Raw genomic sequence first — 13,907 nt, 5'->3', positions numbered from 1 at the left:
TTATTTCTATCATTGTGTTAAGTTGGCAGGATAAGCTGTTAGAAACTAAGCTTAATGAGGAAGCAGCAGCTTGATATCTGCTGCACGTCATGATCAAGTTTGCTGGCATACTGCTGGCATACTGCTAGCATTTTGCTATCTGGGCAATTGAGGACACATTCAATAGTTAATTAGATAGATCGCATTCTATATCTGCCGCGTTTTTGCAGTCACCACGTGACGGCAGACCGTGCTCGATTTTTGCTGCGTTTTTGCTGTCAGTACTGGTTATGTCAGGTTGTGCTGTATTTTTACCGTGTTACGCTGTCACGATGTGATAGCAAATAATGATTGATTTTTGTTGTATTTTTATCGTTGTATTATGTTGGCAGGCTAAGTTGTTAGAAACTAAGCTTAATGAGGAAGCAGCAACTTAATATCTGCTATAACGTCATGATCAAGTTTGCTGGCATACTGCTAGCATTTTGCTATCTGGGAATTGGGACATAAAGCTTATGATTGTATTTCAAATCATTAAATGTTAGAGTGTCTGAACGGTCTGAACTTTCTTTCTCTTTGATATCATTATTTTCGTTTAAAGATGCACTTTCTGTATTTTTTATCATGTTATTTTCATTTGTAAATTCTGTCCAAGGAAATAACAAAGGTACCACTCCTTCCTTAACATAAGGTCTCTTTAATTGAATCTACAAAATCAATTATTCAATTATAATTAATCATTTAATATTTAATTTACAATAATATATAAACATTACATTCTTAGACGTAGACACAATATATTTAATACTTTTTCATTATCTACTTCTTGAATAATTTCACCATCATTATTCTAGAATAACTTTTTCCAAACAATACATTTACTGAGAAATGTTTTTCACAAAAGCAGTGTGAAGAATTTAAAATTATATCGTTCCTTAGCGATGCTTTCTGCCATTCTTTGGCTTTATCATTATTTTTAGGTACGCGAAAAAAGTGTACCTTTTCGGGGTTACTTTTATAAACAATAATATAAATTTACTATGGTTTAGTTATAAACAAAGGTATTAAACGAAGGTATTAAAATGAGCATATACCACAACGCCGGATAATTTTAGCGAAAATATAATGTAATGTAACATTTAATTATACTAATAATAAAATTTCGTTTTAATAATCCACGAAATACATTATATTTTCGCTAAAATTATCCGGCGTTGTGGTATATGTTTATTTTAATACCTTCGTTTTCTTTGTTACTTTTATATCCCGATGTGCAACCGACAACTATGCAATTCATTTTTTTAATCTATGAAATACAAAAGAAAATTTTTTTTCAACATACAATGAATTTTTCTTTAACATACAATAAATTACCCGTTCAAGCGATTGGGCGAGGCTGGCAAAACTTCCGCATGATACGTAAACGGAACGGTACATAACCTATAGACGTACGTTCTATATATATCAATAGGCCAACTAGATAGTATCGCCATCTGCAATATTTTGGTCATTAAGAAATCGCGGTAAGCATAAAGAAAAACGGTAGAGTGGGCTGCGCGCGAGTACTGAAAATCTTTAATTCACGTTATGTGTATTATAGATTTCTTATATTTGCAATGAATAACGGAATGCATATAACTATAGTGCAATTGTAGTAAAATCTTACAAAACAAATTTCAAAATTTAATTCTAATTTATTAAAAATTGTTATAATAATATTATTTTACAATTAATCTGATAATTAGAAGATGTTTATGGAAATACAGGGTCCGCCACTAAAATCCGGACAAAATGAACAATTTGTTTAAACGAAATTCTGTTCATCAAAATGTAAAAATTACAAAAAAACTTTTGTACATCATTATCCTGGTATCTTTTTCAAGTAAAATTACTCTATATAAAAATAAGTAATGAAAAGGCTCAACATGTATAAAACAATACAAATAAGAAAAAGGGCACAGACCCAAATATGTTTAACGTACGTATAATTTAAAAAAACAAAATATATACATATAAAATTTCCAGACGTTTCGACTCCGATCGGGTCATTTTCAATGTATAAAATTATAATTTAAATATAAATAAAAAAGTACAATAAATATAAACATTCATCAATTAAATAATACAAAAATTATAAACAATCTTCATCCAAACTGCATGATTATACTCTATATAACTCCCTTTTGCTTCAATCTTCGGCCTGAAGCGCCGGCACGCTCTTTGCAACGCGTCCTTGTCCATATTAACGAATGCCGCTTCGAGCGGTCTGGAGAGATGTTACGTTGGGATGTCTCGACTTGTTGGTCACTCGTTCAATGACGCTCCACACGTAGTAATCCAACAGATTCAAATCTGGACTGTTCGGCGGCCAGAATTCCTTGGACCAAAACATGTCCATGTTATCCGATAGCCAGTTTTGAACCAAGTGACTCGTGTGCGCCGGCGCACCGTCCTGCTGGAAGATGTACGACCTCCTGGCGGCCACGGTATCTATCTACGGCTTCACTACGGTCGTCAAAATGCGTAAATAAACTTCTTTATTGATGGTTTCTTTCTTTTGAAAAAAATGTGGTGGCATGACGTGACCCTCATTGGAGACGACACCTAGGATGTGAACAGAGGCCGGAAACTGTCCTAGCTATTATAGGGACATCTTCGGGGTCGTGGGCGAGCCAACGGTCATTCCTCCGATTCGCCTTGGCATCGACAAAAAAAATTTTCTCGTCCGAAAAAAACTTGATGCGTCCAGCACTTTCGTCTTTCAACAAACACAGAAGCAAGTTACAGCGAGCCACTCAGTTCAGCTTGGCAGACTCGGAGAGTATTTGTCGAATTTTAATCACACAGCGTAGATTCTCTTCAGCAATTCGACGCATTGTCACTCACACGCAATGTTTTTGCCAACGTTGTCAGAGACAGCCCTGGATCCTTTGAGATGAGCTCTTGAGCCCTTTTGATAATTGCTGGAGTCCTTACCGACTTTTCTTTTGAATGCTTCTTTCTCGTCGGGTTGGCAGAACCTTTTTCGGACGTCTCTGAAGCCAAATATTTAGCCGCAACATCATAAATAGTCGATCTCGGGTATCTGAAGAATAGAATAATTTCGGTCTGCGAACGCCCAACGCAAAGGCCTTCGATTATCGCCGCTCTTTAGTTACACTCCGTAATCGATCTTATCTGTTTGGACATTTTGAGGTTATGCACGCTTACTACAAACATCTGACTTGCCTAGGGTTACCAACTCAAGGCCGTAGAAAAAGAGTACATTGGTTGCCAAAGAGGGTACATTTTCAAAAAAAAAAGGAAATGGAGAAAAAGATTTTCTCTTTTGATTGCCGGTAAATATTCAATAAAATGACATGTGTGCAATGTATAACTTCCAAATATATGTTAATATAATAAAAGTAATATTTATTTGCCTTTTAGCAACTACATTTGTACATATAACATTATTAAAACTGGAAAATTAAAATTGTTACGGAATCATCGTTATTTCAAATTATATTCTCGACAATTCCACGTAACCACGTATCCTTGCTCACGTAAATCTCGCTTTCACTTTCTTTAATCTATCTGTCTCAAATGGAATGCTCGCCCCTCTGCGCAGCACCCGAAATTGCGAGTTCCGCGTACTCGTTCTGCGCTCCATTCCTTATTAGCTACCTTTTTTTTTACGTGAGGAAATGCATTACGCAAATCCCACCCTCCGGTGAGAGGAGCGGGGTTATGCGGGACTCTCCCCGGCCTAACCGGCCGAGGCCTACCCGCTAAAACCTCACGAGTGCCCTACCTTGGCGTTAGTGGGCCAGGGAGGGTTCTGTACATCGGTACCTCCGGTACCATCGGTACATCACCTCCCTGGCCCCGCCCATGGCCTGAAGGCCACCATCCTAACTTTGTGCCGGCGGAGGGGACACTGTCCTCCGTCGGCACCCGCCCTCGCCCTGTTCTATGTAGGGACGAGAGGTCTCCCGCCTCTCGCCTCCCCACGGGGGTCTGGGCAGAGGGGGGGGGGGCGACAGGGGGACCGGCCTAAGCCGGACACCCATGCCGTCCCCCCCTCCGCTCTTCTTCCATCCATCTGTTCGGCTGATGATCTAGTCGTCGTCGTCATCTGTCGTCTCTATTCTTCTTGCACATTTTGTGCGTCTCGTCATCGACATCATCCGAGTTTGAGATTGTCGTCTCTTTCGTCCTCCTCGTCTGTCTGTAGCCGTCCCGTCTCGTGCATTAGAGCCCGGGTTTTTCTCTCTCTCTCTTTCCGCCTGCTCCTTGGCACCCATCACTGCGTTCACAAACTTGAGGAATGATTGTTACTCTCTTCTTTTTGTCCATTAGGGCTTTGATTATTGCCGGATATGTCAAGTCCTGACCGATGTCCGCAGTCAAAGCGTTCCGCTCCTGTTGAAAAAACGGCGAATGATACGCCACGAGCATGTGCCCGTCACACGTGCCACCGGATAATCCGTCAGTAGCGATGTGGTCGAGGAAAGTAATTGACTTCCTCTTATTTCACATTAAATTTATTGCCGTTCACTGGGATACAAAATTGTGTTGGAGCGAAGGAAATCACACGTCTAATGCTCTCGAAAGATTTTCGTTGTTGTCGTAACGGAAAACGGACTTGTACTCCCTCTGTACGTACACGAGAGCTCTGTACGCCCTCTTTAATAATGCGTGTCGCGCCGAAAGCAACTAGACATGCGATCATGACGCGAGACCGTGCATGCCGCGAATACAATCCTTTGCGGACGGTGAATAATACATAGCTTATGTCTTAAACTATAAAAACGTAAATGAAACAATGAAAGTTTGACTAATTATTATACAGCTCCTCTACCCACGCAGGGCAATTCACAATCGTGTGCGAAGCACTGTCCAATCTGTTGCCCGAAGCAACCGTGGCCAGACAGCATCTGCGTGCAGTGATAGGAGAGCCCAACCTTGTCTGTACTCCATTCCTTGAGCATCGGTCTAATCGCCATTCCGACTTCACCTCCTTGTTGACCGGGGAGCCGTATGAAGGCCTCCCATCTCTTGTACAACCTGTCCCTGGCTCGTTGTCTTATTCTGTTCATAGCCGTCGGAAGAATAACCCCTCCACCCGCTCTACACTTCTTCGTCTCCTCGTAAATTTCGGCGTACATATCCGCCTTTAACGCAAGCGGAGGGAATCCTACCAGTATAGAGGACATCGCAAAGCTAATCGTCCTATAGCCTTTAATGACTCTGCTCGCTATTCTTCGTTGCGATTGTTGAAGAGTTCTCAGAATCTTACGATTATTTTGAATCTTATCCGTCCAAACAGGTGAGGCATACAATGCCACCGAGTCAATCACAGACACGTGAAGACGTCTAACATGAAACCGAGGACCGCCCACATTGGGGAAAATTCTTGACAGCTTGTTGACTATGCGTACCAACTTTTCACCGATCATTGAGAAATGCTTCTTGAAACCCCATCGACTGTCGACCATGACCCCGAGATATTTAATATACTCCTTTACGACTATGTCCGTTTCTGCCACCCTAACGCAGGTGTTAGCTGGTGGTCTAATGCAGGTGTTAGCTGGTGGTCTGCGTCCACCACCTTGAAAGTACACAGCTTCTGATTTCTGGGCTGATATGGATAGCCCTAGCTCCTCGATTCTCAGTATGACCGTATGTGTAGCCTCGTTGACTCTCAGAATGACTTTCTTCCAGTCTCGACCACCCGCTAGGATCACAGTGTCATCAGCGTACGCAATGATGGAGCAGTCTTCAGGAAGATCAGAGTTCTTAAGGACCTCGTTATACCCCAGTGTCCACAAGTATGGACCCAGGACGGATCCCTGGGGTACCCCTCGTTCTATTTTTCTCGTACACTTCTTCCCTTGTCCGTCGTAGTACGTAAGGAACCGTTCGGAAAGATACGCTCTCAGAATTCTCCTGAGATATAAGGGGAGTTTTAGATTCTTAACCGCCATGCCTATACTGTCCCAGGGGAGGGAGTTGAACGCGTTACTTATGTCGATCGCCACGCCGATTACAACTCCCCCGTGGAACTAACGTACTCCTCTACGAACTCTCTAGCACGCAGGATCGCATCAGTTGTACTACAACCTTTACGGAAGCCGTACTGAGCTGTATTGAGCCTTGAGCCCCCGCATGGTATGTCCAGGTGATCGTTGATCCTTGCCACAATTACTCGCTCAAATAACTTGGCATCCTCGTCGATCAAGCAAATTGGCCTATTTCCGGAAGGGGTGTTCGCCGGCTTGTTCTCCTTTCGGAGGAGAATCAGCATCGCTCTCTTCCATATCCTCGGAAAGACTCCTTTCTTGAGGTACTGGGAAAACAGATCTTTCATTTGATTATGAACATAATCTGGGGCAGGGACCCAAACTTGGCTAGGAATGCCACTAGGACCAGGAGCAGCCTTTCTTTGCCTCATCCTGAGCATGGCGCGACGTATTTCGCCCAGTTTAACCTCGTATTCAGGCTTCCATTGTCCTCTGCCTCTATCGGGAAGCGCTTCCGCTTCAGTCCAACTCTGGGCTTTTTTCGGTCGATCAGGAAAAAGAGTACCCAGTGTCTCATTGAGGAAGTTAGGCTTTAGAGACTCCGTGTATGGCACGGACCAGTAACGCAATTTGCCCAGAACCATTCTATACACTGTCCCCTATGGGTCCTCGTTAAGGGAGCCTAGCAAATCCTTCCATGATCTTTCTTTAGTCCGATAGATCGCGCGCCTCTCTCTTCGCGGCTCTATATACTCCGATTTTTCGCGAGAATTCGTCTCCAGAAGCTTTCCTGATTTTGGCTCTTTTCACTCCTCTGCGGGCCTTGAGTGCTTGTCGTCTAAGGGTGTCTATTTCTTCAGATCACCAGTGAACCTGTTTCTTAGAACGAGATTTCGTCCTGGGTATAGCTACATCGCATGCGGTGGCAACTATGTCCTGTAGTCGAATAGTTTCCGCATCCAGATCTTTGATTACGTTATCTGTCTCCTGAGCTTCTTGAGCCGGTTTCCACGTGAGCACTTCAAAGACCGCAGTGAGAAGGTCCTTATTCAATTTGCGTACCGCCCATCTTCTCTCATTGACCTGACTTTTCGATCTATGGGCTGCCGACAGGCCTATCTTGATACTAATGTACCGGTGGTCTGACATCGTTTCATCAGATAACACTCTGCAATCCGCTACTCTGTTATTCATATTGAAAGAAATCCATGAGGTGTCTACGATAGATTCACCTCTACTTCTTACACATGTGCCTCTAGAGCCTCTATTTGCACAGACCAAACCGAACGATGCAGACCACTCCTCCAGGATTCTGCCTCTAGCGTTGGTGATTCTATCGCCCCATAACGAAGATCTCGCGTTGAAATCCCCACATAGTAAAATATGTTTATCTAGATGGCCCTGTATATGTTGGCCTAAATCGTCGAGCCATTCCTTAAAGGTGGCCTTGCTTACGTTAGGGGAACAGTATACTCCCGTAACGAAGATCTCGCCCCACTTTATTGTAAGATAGCCCTCACCAGCGCATATCAGAGAGAAGGCCATAGGGTGACTGTCCTTCCTCCAGCAAATCGCGACATCTTCTCTTTTGTCCGACAACCAGTAGGGGTGATCCAGCACCCTATGAGGCTCTGAAATAATCGCGAGACCTGCATTGTTTTCAATCATGGCTTGCTATAGGAGATCATGGGCCATCTTCGCTCGATTGAGATTGATTTGTAAGATCGTATTGGCCATTTCTAGTTGCTAGGATTTTTCTTTCCTTCCTGCGATGATTTATCTGTCCATGTGCTAACTGCTGCATCCTCGGGTGACGGTCAATTTAGAGTCTTAGGACTCATAGGCCTGTGAACCTCGGCCTGATGCACAATCATTTCGACCTCCATAGGGGTCAGGACTTGCGAGTCCATCATTATTGATGATCCTGCTTCTTGAGATACTGTCTCTCGTGCTGTCACTTGGATTTGAGTCTGAGCGGCCTCATCCTTGTTAACTTGCTCCAGGTCCGTCCTTCAGAGTCTTAGCCTTGTCGGTAGTCCCGGAAGGCCGGATTTCTGACCTTATAGTATTATTGTTTTCCACACTAGGAATTTTATCGACGATATATTATTATATCGTCGATAAGGTTCCTAGTGTGATTATATTAGGACAAGTCTTTGGACCACGGGTAGGCCCTAGTTTCCTTCTCTTGGGGTCGCACGCTTGACCATCCATGCGATGATTAGATGGAGCGCCAGTCTCTTCACATAGTATACACTTAACCGCGTTAGGACACAACAGGGCCAGGTGATCCTTTTCCCCACACCTATAGCAGGCCGAACTTCTATCCAGCGAGCTTTTACACTCCGCTCTTACATGGCCAAACTCCCAATATTTGTGGCACTGTAACCTTCTAGTGGGGAGTGGGACAATGCGTGCTGTAGTCCAACCAATTTGAATCTTTCTTCCATCGATTAATGTGTTCGCTGTAGCGATTGGGCACTTAACGAGTGTCGATCCTATTCTATTTCTAACTTGCCTGATTGGGCCCACCCAATCCAAATGTGATATCCGCATGATTACAATTCGTCAGAGTCGCAATTGCCAACACAATATCAAATGAAGATACCGAGTCATCTAAGCCAACTATTCTCAGCTCTGTAGTCTTCACAGGTCTAGAGATCTTGATTTCTTCGTTGTCTTGAAATACCTCCTGGAGCTTACTAATTCATCCGCCTTGACACTATTCTCTGGCTCTGGGATTTCTAACAGAAGAGCCCCCGTTTTGGCTCGCCTCGGCCGCATTTCGGTTATTCCTAATTGGCCAATGTTAATTTTTGACTTCGCGAGACGCAAAGTGTCTGCGTATGAGGCCTTGCCTTTGGCAGTTATCTGAACTGCCGCTGTGCGGAGGGGCTTCCTTTTCATGGTTCCCAGGTTTGATTGTTGGGAAGATCCATTTTGTTGTCTCTTGTAACAACAGGAAAGATCGGAAAAGTTTGCCAATAATAGCAACAACAGTTGCTATTATTGGCAAACTTTTCCGATCTTTTGGCCTTACGGCCAACAACCGTCACCCAAGTGGGCTCTTGCTGGGATTACGGCAATTGGCTAGCTTTAGGTGTCATGTCCTGTTGAGAACGACTTCTAGATTTAAAACGTGGCCTCTCTTGGTAGCTCTGACTAGCTGCACTTGGTTCCTTTCTGGTGAGGAACTCAGGTTTTCGTCCACGAGGTTGCCGTTCAAGGCCGAATGCCTCCCTAATAATCTGAGTGATAAGGTCTTTTAAGTTCTGTGACTCTTCTTTGTTAGACCCCTATATTTCCTTGGAGTTGGAAGGTCGATTGCCAACAGCATCTCGGCGTGTATCCATCTGCTGTCTATCCTTACGTTTCATGTTGCCTTTATCTATAATGATTTTTTGACTAGAAGAGAGAATTCTGTCGTCCACTATTCTAACTTGTCCGTCACGTTCCGATAAAACTATTGGCGGCCACTTCTCTTTCGGGGATAGGGCTACATTTTCAGTCGATTCGGGTACCTACCCATCTATGTCCATCCTGTCATCTTCTGTTGGGTCTGTTTCTTTGTAGTACTTTTCTTTTTCTGATAGTTTACTAGATCTTAGTGTTCCTTTCCTTCTTATTATTTCTTCTACCTCATCTGCAGTGAATGTCTTTATCTCGCCTTCATCCTTTATATTCAGACTTTTCCCCTCTCGAGATTTCTCTTCATTTGATAGAGATCCTTTTCTAATATGCTGACTCTATCTTCTGTCGTTTTGGTTCTTGCCCTTTCCAGCTCAAGCTCACAGTTCATTTTGCTTTTGATACTCGTTATCTCCTTCCGCAGTAGAGCTACCTCACCTGACTCAGCATTGTCGTTTGATCTTTCCAATCTCTCAAGAAGAACTTGGAAGTCGATCATCATCGTCTGAACAATTAGTTGTAAAGTTCCAACGTAAGTACCCTTGAGGTTATCGGACGTCTTGGCGATGCGGATCACCTCCATTAGCCTTCTGTTGCCTTGTCCTTTATCTCATAATTAGGCTGGTACTTTACTTCATCTTGATATTTATCAGAATCTAACTTCTTTTTCCTCTTTCCCTTGAGTAGATCCTTATTTGAGAGCTGCCTAATGATTTCCTCTCTTTTAAGCTGTAAGCGCTTATCTTGTTCCTCATTTACTTTCTTCAGCGTCCCTCTCTTAGAGATGTATTTGTGCAAGTTTGTCTCCATCCTTTGAAACGTCTGGGAAGCTAGGTGGCCGACCTCTTTTTCTGGTCTCCCCAGATTGCTGAACCAGGGCAAACTTGCCCGGGGGTTCGCTGAGCTCTTCATCACCATAATCAGATGAGATAATTATTCTCTTTTGCGAGCTTCTGGTCTTCCTAGTGGCCTTTGTCTTAGGCCGTGGTCCAGGCTTCCTGAAGAAGCCTTCTTCGTTGTCCTCACTTTCGCTGTAATCAGTAAGGCTCTCGAGATCCTCTTCTATAAGCGAGACGGAGATATCCGGTTCCTTGGTTTGCTCATCCCTCATCCATCTTCTGCGCCTTGTCCTCAGCTGGATCTCCTCCTCCTCTTAACCGAAGAACCGGTATACTGGTCTTCCTAGATCCATTCCCCGGATCCTGGGGCTTCGCAGGCACCATTTCCACCGCTGCCCCTGCGGTGTAGGCAGCGGTCAGCCCATAACCCGATGTCGACAGGGGGGAACTGGGACAATATCCTCCCACACGCCGTTGTCCCATATCCAATCTGGGACGCAAAGATCTCTGTTACACTCCATTATTCATTATCACAAGTAGTGGACTATTTTACAAGCGGTCCACTAACGCCGGGTTACGTTCTCCTTCGTGAATCCATCCAGGACCGGTAGTCATCCGATGTACAGCCAGCCTGCCATACAGGTAGCAACGATGGACCCGGAAACACGGGGGTGATCCCCATTGTCCTATTCTTCTTCAAACATTCTCGTCCAGTCCTTAATCTCCGCCTCAGCGGGGACTCTCCAGAATTATTCCTCAACCTCGCTCTTATTCTTATCCTCCTCCTTATTCTCATGGAGGGCAGCGCAGGGAATGATGGACCCGAATATTCGGGGGTGACCCTGCTCCATTGCACCCAGCTCCGTCCTTACGTCCGTTCGCCTATCCTCTGTCCTGTATCCGTCCCATAAGTCCGTCGGTCCTCCGCCCCGCGATTCCGGCTCCGACCAAGCCGGCAGCCGACGCACGCGATGCCCAGGCATGAAGCCTGTCTGGCCTGAGGCGCGGATGAGCCGTCAGCCGCAGCCAACGACCCCCCGCGCCTCAGGCGCCGGTGAGATGACCGAGGTCACCCCCCGGCCGTCGTGCAAATAGGAGGTTCACCAGCAAACCCCGTCCCATCCCGCAGCCAGGAAATCCCAGCCGCGGGCGCCCCCGCCTGGGGGAAGCACCCCCGTCGCCAGTTTCCCATCCTCCATTTCCCAGAGACCACCCCGACCCCGACGGGACGGGCGCGGGCTCCAGGGAATGGGGGACGGTCGGCCTGCGAACCGCCGCCCTCCCAGGGTAGGGAATCACTATCCTCCTATCGGCGCCTGGTCACCGGGCGTTTGAAGTCGGAGTCGTCATCTCCTACCGGCACATTGGCTAAACCCGCTGTACGATGACGGGCTGCCCAGGCACTCCCTCCTTCGGCCGGGCCCTAAAAAGGCACCGAAAACTGCACCGAAGGCACAAATTGCCCTTGGGGTACCGGACCCCAGATGTACAGGGTCCCCCTATTTAACGGGGGACTCCGTACTCTGGGATATTGGCACCCGGTTCCCTCCGAAGAGGGGCCCGGGTGAGCCCCAGCGCCATGACAAGGCTTCTCGGATCGCTAGAGCTTCCCGGATCGCTAGAGACGCCTCATTAGCTATCTGATCTCGATCGTTACCGGATCGATTATTATTCTTGATGTCTCGTGCAAGTGTAATCCGAATTGAGCAGCTATCGGATTTTCCGTATATTTTTTAAGTTACCGTCAAGTGACATCTTAACTTGTAATACGCACCGCGAGTGTGTGAAATGTGAACGCATTATATTGTCGTACGAATTACTATCGCACTTCGCGATAGTTAATTACTCGGAATTTAAAAGTCCAATGAAGTCAAATGAGGCAGGAAATTCAAATTTAAATTTGTCCGGATTTTGGTGGCGGACCCTGTATATGTATGATAAAGGAAACAAATCAAATAGGTCACAAAAGGTCTTCTTTGTACAATGATAAAATAATCTTGAAATTTTTTCTATTTATTTCTCTGCAAGAGAAAAAAATATTTGTATAGATGTAATGTGTTTTTAAGTGCACCAGTTTAGACGCGAAGGAGAGGATTGAAAATAAAAACTGAGCTGCGTTTCTCTGTGAAACAAAAGATTCTATTTTACACTATGTACATACGAGCTTTTACTTACACCAATTTCATAAATCTCACAAAATCGTACCTGTGAAAACAAAAGAAACAACATTCAAAGCTTTTACTTTCGGTCTGTTCTCTATAACCTATTATTTATACGATTTTCCGAACGGTACGATTTATACGAACTTACCGATAGCGCTATCGGTAAGTTCGAATCCTTGAGAAAAAGTCTCGACTCCCATCTAATTGAGTCGTGATTTTCTTTACATCTCCCCCTCTAGGAGAAAAACAATTACGTAATGTAGTGTGAGTAGTTGTTTAGGGATCATCTGCTACTGGGATTAGTTTTGTAATGTGGAAAAAGTTCGATTCTGTCTTCTTATATCCGGTATCAACTTTATAAATAGAGTTTGAAATCTTTTTTACTATTTTATATGGTCCGCTTCTTAATTCATCCAACTTTTTCCTATTTAGTCGATTTCCATTTTCTACATATACTCGGTCTCCAATATTCATTTTTAATTCCTTCCGGTGCAAATCGAATCTTCTTTTGTTATTGTTATGTGATCCTATAGTATTTTTCAGAGCTAATTCTTCTGTCTCTTCTTAAATCTTTATTTGTACAAATAGATTTTAGTTCGTTTGGTAGAATATCGGCTTTTTCGCCTTCTAGTAGATATTTTGGGGCGAACTTCGTGATCGTGTGTTCCGTTTTGTTATAAGATTCTACACATTTTTGTGCGATAGTTGTCCATGCAACCTTTTTATCGTTTTCATTAATTTTGCATCTTATTTTGTTGACTAATGTTTGGTTTAATCTCTCATTTAGACCGTTTGAGAATGGTGTATCGACAGCCGTGAATACTGTCGTGATGTTTTCCTTTCTTAGAAATTCTTTAAATCCTTTCGAATTTATTTCGAGGTATTGGTTCGTTAATATCATGCCAATTATGTAGGTTTGCGTTACATTCTTAATCAATTTGATGAAGTCATTTGAGTTCTGATTTTTTGATGTTAGAATGAATGCATACCTTGTAAAATGGTCCACTAAAAGGTGTAAATATTTTTTTGTCGATCGAGATCCACCGAAAATACCAACTGTATCAATAGACACAATTTCAAATGGATATTTTGCTGGGCCTAGGCGTGACATCAATCCATATTTAGACTTTCTTCTTGACTTATTTTTTATACAAATTTCACAAATATTACAAATTTTCCTAATGCTTTCAACTAGCTTTTTTGCTGAATAAAATGGTGTTATTTTACTTAACATCTGAGTTCTTCCTATATGGCAGTAGGTTTTATGTGCATCTTCTATCAGTTTGTTACTTAATTCGGTAAATATATAGAAAAGGGAAGCCACCCCCGATGACCTTGACCTTGACATATGAAATGATACGTTAATTTCGAAACTTTTTTTGTTAATAACTTTTTAACGGACAGTGACCGCCACTTAAAACCTACGGGAGTTACTCAAGGTCTTGACCCTGAGTAACTCCCGTAGGTTTTAGGTGGCGGTCACTGTCCGTTAAAAAGTTATTAACAAAAAAAGTTTC

General features: G+C 43.7%; 1 protein-coding gene across 1 annotated transcript; it reads right to left on the bottom strand.

The window, feature by feature from the left end:
* Positions 1–6,842: 6,842 nt before the first annotated feature.
* LOC108776343 (uncharacterized) lies at positions 6,843–7,649 on the bottom strand. Its single transcript, XM_018542945.1, has one exon. The coding sequence runs from the start codon at positions 7,647–7,649 to the stop codon at positions 6,843–6,845; it is 807 nt and encodes a 268-aa protein (XP_018398447.1).
* Between the last annotated feature and the right edge of the window lie 6,258 nt (positions 7,650–13,907).

Source organism: Cyphomyrmex costatus, unplaced genomic scaffold, assembly GCF_001594065.2.
Source record: "Cyphomyrmex costatus isolate MS0001 unplaced genomic scaffold, Ccosl1.0 scaffold353, whole genome shotgun sequence".
NCBI classification, from domain to species: domain Eukaryota; kingdom Metazoa; phylum Arthropoda; class Insecta; order Hymenoptera; family Formicidae; genus Cyphomyrmex; species Cyphomyrmex costatus.
This window is presented reverse-complemented; position numbering and strand designations above follow the sequence as displayed.

Bases quoted from the DNA above. Each gene is read 5' to 3' on its own strand.
- LOC108776343 (XM_018542945.1), bottom strand. From the start codon at position 7,649: ATGATTGAAAACAATGCAGGTCTCGCGATTATTTCAGAGCCTCATAGG.